At 44.9% G+C, this 6,719-nt stretch overlaps 1 protein-coding gene across 2 annotated transcripts in view; it reads right to left on the reverse strand.

Annotated features, from left to right (window-relative positions):
* Window positions 1–424: 424 nt before the first annotated feature.
* tmem65 (transmembrane protein 65) overlaps window positions 425–6,719 on the reverse strand; it is a 37,276-nt gene continuing 30,981 nt past the window's right edge. Inside the window, exons 5-7 of one of the 2 annotated variants that reach the window (XM_005752039.1) lie at window positions 5,934–5,976; window positions 4,729–4,834; window positions 425–4,261 (exon numbers count right to left, since the gene is read on the reverse strand). In XM_005752039.1, coding sequence (XP_005752096.1) covers window positions 4,151–4,261; window positions 4,729–4,834; window positions 5,934–5,976 — 260 coding nt within the window. In that variant the 3' untranslated portion in view covers window positions 425–4,150. Of the gene's footprint in view, window positions 4,262–4,387; window positions 4,673–4,728; window positions 4,835–5,933; window positions 5,977–6,719 lie in introns of those variants that run through there. The other variant, XM_005752040.2, reaches the window with a different exon arrangement.

The raw sequence follows: 6,719 nt of genomic DNA on the forward strand, positions 1-6,719 counted from the left end.
TCAGTCATTCTCATGTCTGCTTCAAAACACCAAGCTGAGTGTTCGACCTCAGCAGACCTCATGACCAGTCAGTGATGTCGCTCGGCAGGTTTTGAGACACACATACAAATGACGCGATTGGACTAGAGCGATGCTGTAACGACCCCACGCACATTAGGTGGTCCTCGATTGTAATGGTGAGCGAAATGCAGTCGAGCTGTGTAAGCTGATACGAGTGGAAAAGTGACCTCACAGTGGCTACATCCATCTTTGCTTTACAGTCTGAGCTCATGATTCAAATGAACGTGCTGTTTTCAGGACCTTTAAACACTGAACGTGAGCTCAGTCCTGCTCGCAGCAGCGTGCTCAGCCTGGAGGCCCCAATGAATGAATGAACGAGAGGTCAGTGAAGCATCACCTGCAGAGCCACAAGCAAACACTCGTATTCATTTACTTTTGTTTTAATTGCACATAATGTTGCAAAATACATCCACACATCATCCTTCAACAGTCCAGGTTGTTCGGTACATACTGTACATGTATCAGTGCGCAGCGGCTGTTCCAGACTGTCCACCAGATGGCAGCACAACACGGCATTCCTTTACCCGACAGCCTTACATGACAAACTTCTTGTTTATAGGCTTCAAAGGATGACTTCACACAATTAAATGAAGGAAAATATCATCTTAAAAAAGCAAAACAAACAAAAAGTTTGATTAAAATCTTTTCCTCGTGTAAAATAAACAAACATGAGATGACAGAAAAGCAAACGAGTTCTGAAGCATCCTCAGTTTTTACCAGGTTCACACAGACTTAACTAATCTGTCCTAATGAGACGGGCAGACAAAGAGCTCACTTCCCTCGAGGCTTTTACAGTTAATCCAGCGACAAACTTGAATGTCTCCTGCAGTCGAATCCAAACCCTCATTAAAACACCGTGCAAACATTTCTGTCTGAGCTCACAGCTCTTAATTCCTTTAATTCAGAGGATGCGTTGGGATTCGTGCTTAAAGCGTCTCCGTCCCTCTGAAGACAAACATTTCATAATCTGCTAGAAAAACAGCAGAACTCAAAACCACACATCACAGTTTTTATCAGGAAACTTGTGATGGCGGGAGCACGTCTGAAGAATGTAAGGCTGATAAAAACAAGATAATGATGCTGTGATGATCGACCTGGATCAACCTTCATCTCGCAACTGCTGAACCACACCGCAGCCAACGTTCTCTAATTATCCATCAGTTCGCTTTGGATTGCACAAAACATATTGAACAAAAACTGCACATTATTGCACTGATCAGACATCAAAGCCCAGCAGAGAACAGAGGGGTGGAGCCTATCCCAGCTGTCACAGGGTGAGAGGTCGAGCACCTCGTAGGGAAAGATGTCTGATGTAGAATGAGCTGATAGAAGACTGCAGGAGGAAGAGAAGTCCTTCTAAACATCTAACAGCCTGAAAATACTCACTGTGTGTTTTAAGCAGCTGGCAAAGACATTTTCACCTATTAGAAACAAAAACAATCTGGTTTTTGCCTCTAAAATGTGAGAATCTGAATTATCCAAGTAAGTCTCAGCAGCTCCTGGAATAATAAGATGATTTCTGACAGTTTGTTAAATCTAAAAATGATGAAGCTGCTGATCAATAAGAAAGGAGTCACTGTGGAAATCAAGCAGCAAACAAAACACTGAGACAGCAAGCTGGGGGCGCGGGCGTCTGAGGATGAAGAGGAGGAAACGCCTGACGTGGGTTCAGCGTCGTTATAAGAAGCACCTTAGAGGTTTGTCGACAGCTGGAGTGTTTAATGGTGACAAAGTCTGAGCCACTTCTCTGACTTTGAATCGCACCTTCTCAGGCACCATCTGCAGCTTCAAGTCATCAAACAAAAGCTAACAAAAAGAAGGAAAACCTGGACGCGAGTGAAGCGACCGTGTGAGAGAACAAAGGAAAAGATGGTGGAGAAAGTAAAACAAACAGATACAGAGCGACCTTGGAAAGCTCAGAACGGAGCCCAGAGCTGAAAATAGAAACTTCAGTTTCCCGAGTGTGCGCTGCCACTGAACGCCTCCTACATCTCTAAGCACTCATAAAAACCATCTGACGAGATTACAGAGCTACACAAGTTCATGCAAACACAGAAATCATTCCTCGAGGTAGCAGATGACACGTTTTCAGATTTGCAGGATGGCGGCGACTCGACAGGGAAGTCCGCTCGCTTCCAGAGCAAGTCGTGACAAAACACTTGTTGCTTTGACTCATGAATAAATAGTGTTTTTGGAGATGAAGTCTGTAAATGTATAAAGTGTCTGCTGAAGAGAAAATTTAAAAATTTGTGCTTTTTTCTTTTTTTTGTTCCTCTAATTAATCAGAGATCAAAACGAAACGTGAGCTAGTGTCTGAAACAGTCGCGTTCGTGTTTCTGCTGTCGGGATGGGAAACACTCGTCGCTGCTACAGCGCCGATGTCTGGGAAGAATAAACCACACCGGCGGTGCTGAGACTGCAGAGGGTTTCCCATCCTCCGAGCTGCCCGGGCGGATTTACACGAGCCGTCTGTGGGAGGGAAATCAAAGTTTTGTTCCACCAGAGAAGCATCGATTCTTCCCATCAGCCCCTGGGACCGAGTCGCAGAGAGGAAAGCCGAACATGTGAATTTCTGGGAACTCGACTAACATACTGATACGGGGGGAAAAAACTACTGGATTAAATGCCAAGCAGCGAAATCAGCACCAAGGTTACGCCTATGTTCGTTTTGCACAGGCCTCTCTCTCCAGGGTCTCCGCCAGCACCGCATCTCCGTTTTTATCAGGTTAAAATTAGGACACATCACAGCGTGAGACTCCAGGATCCCTTTTTTATGCTAAGCAACCTCTGACTGCTGAAACTGTGAAAGGAAATGTGGCATCAAAACACCGCGTGCAGCAAAACCATTGAAACTGCTCCCGCAGCTTTACTTCGTATCTCTTTGTGAATTTCCACTTGTTCCCAGCTTCCGTGTGGTCTCCTCACAGATTTGGGCGCTTTAGCTTCACACTGCACGGAGAGCTGAGCTGGTGATGTGACAGCGGGAACAGAGTCCGGGAGTGAATCCATTATTGTGGACGTTTGTGGTGCTGGAATAGTTGGAAAACATGCGGTTGGAGCACAAAGCGACAAACCTTCGATAAGCCATGAAGCTGAATGTTTAAAACTTTTTGATTAACGGTGCAAATTCACGCACTGCACCGATCGGCTACCTGCTGCCCACCTGCACTGACCTAGATGAGCTAAACAAGTTTTTACTACAAACACTGATAAAGACAACGAGCAGTGCACTGAGAACTGCAGCCTCACCTGGTCAGGTATGACCAACCGCTAACATCAGCAAGAGATTTTTGGATATTCATAAACTGATATGTGGGATTAAAGCAAAATAGCTGCTGAATTAAACCCAGTTTTCTATTTGTGCTGCTCAACAGAGGCGGAGCAGATTCTCATTTCAGATGATGTGTCACAAAGACGTGCTTTTACAGTCTGAGCCACATCCACACTGGGGCTGCAACAACATCAGATTTTTCACATTATCGTGATTTTAAATCAGCCTGAATTATCAATAAGGATCTTTTTGCTTTCAGTAAATCATATTTAATGCTTTCTCCTTTAGTGATGAGTCACAATACATCCATACAGATGTGGTTCAGTGACTATTAGAACACTTTCTGCACAGGCAGAAACCCGTCACTGTGACCCATCACCTGGATTATGTCTCCTAGTTACTCCTAGCAGGCTTTCAGGGGGTCACGAGTGGACGTTATTGGCATTTATTGTGTGCTTTTCCTCTTTTTTGGCAAATAAATTACTCTGAAAATGTGCGTGCAGGGACTCTGCAGCCATAAAGATTATAACAACTATGCGGCCGTTTCCTCTCTGCTTTTGCGCCCAGGACACTGGGAATGGGACTGATATGAAGAATCGATGAGAATCGCAGCTTGAACCTCCCGCTGAACCAACAGACGCCGCTTTCTTGGAGCCGACGGTGTAAAAATAACTCTGGTCGCGGTCAGCGGCCAATTACGTTCCCTCAAACTGTACGCCGCCCGAGCAGGATGACAGAGAAACGTCCGACTGTAAATACATTTTTTTTTCTTTTCTTAGAGCTGTGACATCAGCAGTGTTATGAAGATGTAGTGGCGTGTTAGGAGGAGCCTGATGGCGCGTCGCCGTCCTCCTTCTCGTCGTCGTCGCCTAGGAAAAACAGCGGGAACATCCCCAAAATACAGCCGATGGACACGCCGATGGCCTTACCCTGCAGCAGGAGGCGAAGGAGAAATCATCAGAATCAGTTATCCTCAAACAGTCGGGTGTGCAGAGGTGAAACTAGCTTCGGAAAGTCTGGGCAGCGATGCTCTTATCTCAGGATACATGGATTATTCATGAGGCGGTAGTTTTAGCTTCCCTTTCATGCTCTTACACGCCTCTGACAGGATCTGTTTGATACGAATAAACTCGGTTTCCTTATTTTAAACACTCATGTGGCTCCACCACAAACTTCCTGCATTTTCGCCCCTTTGAACATTATCTGTTGTGATAAGTGCAGCTGATTATAATCAACACTTTATTTAATAACCTGGAAAAGTGGAGCGCCCTGCTTGCTCTGAGATAAAGAAGCATGAACTCCTGCTTCCTCTTCCTTCCCATCATCCCTCTTTTGTTGCCACTACGAATAAGAACATGAAGAGGATTTCAAAATAAGACCCAAAGGAAAAACCTCACCATGTGAGAGCTGAGCCTGGTCTGCCACATGTCCACCTGCTTGGGCGTCAGATCTGGAACCTGCATCCCCAGTTTGGAGGCCAGAACCTCCACATAACCTGCAAGACTTCACACAGACAACAAATGTGTGTTAATCGCTGCACAGGCATTTAGTGACATCACTTCACCCAAAAATAAAACACGTGCTCGTGGTTTTCCATCCATGTCCTTCATGTGCGAGTTGCCCAGTTTTGGGGACATCAGCTGTGGAGACGTCTGCGATAATTCCTGCAGAAACTGAAATCTGCGAAACGGGCCGATGCAGATCAAGTTTGCCAGCGTTCAGTGCCAACGCTTTGCATGCTTTGGATGCTGGTTTAGCAGCTTTGTCTTCTTCCAGACGTTATTCAAACCAAGTAAAAACTTCCATAACTGCTCAACTAACCAAAGGGAGCGTGCAGCCAGCTCACATCCCAGCTCAGCTGAGGCTTACAGGGGTCAGAGGTCACAGTAATAGGAATAGGAAATCCCAGACAGTTTGTTCTGTTCATGTGGCTTCAGCGTTTTCAGTGGGAGAAATGTTTCATCACTCATCCAGGTGATTCTGCCTCGACATTTGTGCTGAACTACACACTCGGGATAAGGCTAGCCTTCTTCTGCACAACTGTTAGCGCAATTAAAAAGGCCGAACAGCAAAGTTTGAGCCTCTGAAGTGAAGATCCTGTTAACATAAACACTGTATATACACACACACACACACTCAACAGTTTCATTTTCAAACCCGGAAAACAGGAAGAGCTCATAACATGTGTGTATTTTTGGATGTTTTAGTGCCGGAGTAACGATTAAAACTAAACCAGATCAGATCAACAGCTAAAAATCTGTTTTTCATTCAGACTGATTAAAACTGAAACACAGAGAAGCTTCACATCTCCTGTGTGAAGACATCTGCTGACTGCACACCTTCTTCAACACAAAACCGTCCTTTCAAAGATGATGTCAGACTTTAGTTACAGTGTAAACCTTTTACTACAGATAAATAAGAAAATAAAAGGTATTTAACACAGAAAAATCACCAAACTACAAAAACAGAAACACAACAGAACAAACTTCACGTCATTGATTGAAATCTTTGAGCAGTTCTAACTTGCTTTAAACAGACTTCACACAGTTCGCCCAGAATAAACCGAAAAGCCTCAGAGGCCGTTTATAAAGATGCTGCTTACCCGAGCCCCGCCAGATCTGAAACCAGGTTCCCCAGAGCCGCCGCTGCAAACACAAAGAGGCACACACTTTGGTTTCTGCTGCTCTCACAAAGAACAACAGCGAGCACAGTGACAGACACAAATGCATCAGACACACAGAAAAGAAATGCTGAGGATTTGTGAAACTCAATGATTTGATTTATGTAGATCTTAATATCTAATTATGAAAATAACGGCGTCATTTGTGATTTCTGTGAACAGTATCGATCTCTTTCAGACGCTCCTAAGTCATCTTCTCATTCCCAGAACTTTAACAGACTTTAAGAAGCTTTATAGTTTCAGAAAAACCAAACTCCTCCTGAGACTCTCACAGAAACACGAGGTTTATTCAGACTGAATCAGAAATCTGATAACCATCAAGTTCCTCTGGGAGGCCAGGCGCCAAAATCTCTGAAGGAAATCTGCTCACTGCTGTGCTGACGTCCATCAAACACAACTTAAGCCTGACACATTACACACACATACATGCACACACACACACACACATGCACGTACATGCACGCACACATACACATACATGCACGCACATGCACACACATACATGCACGCACATGCACACACATACATGCACGCACACGCACACACACACGCACTCACACACACACGCACTCACACACACACGCACACACACACACACACACACACACACACACACACACACACACACACACACACACACACACACACACACCTTCCAATTCCAGCCTTCAGTTTCTGTTCTCCTGCCCAGCACTCAGTGGTGTTTCT

The sequence above is a fragment of the Pundamilia nyererei genome, unplaced genomic scaffold (genome assembly GCF_000239375.1).
Source record: "Pundamilia nyererei isolate P.nyererei 1_Seehausen unplaced genomic scaffold, PunNye1.0 scaffold00340, whole genome shotgun sequence".
Lineage (NCBI taxonomy): Eukaryota > Metazoa > Chordata > Actinopteri > Cichliformes > Cichlidae > Pundamilia > Pundamilia nyererei.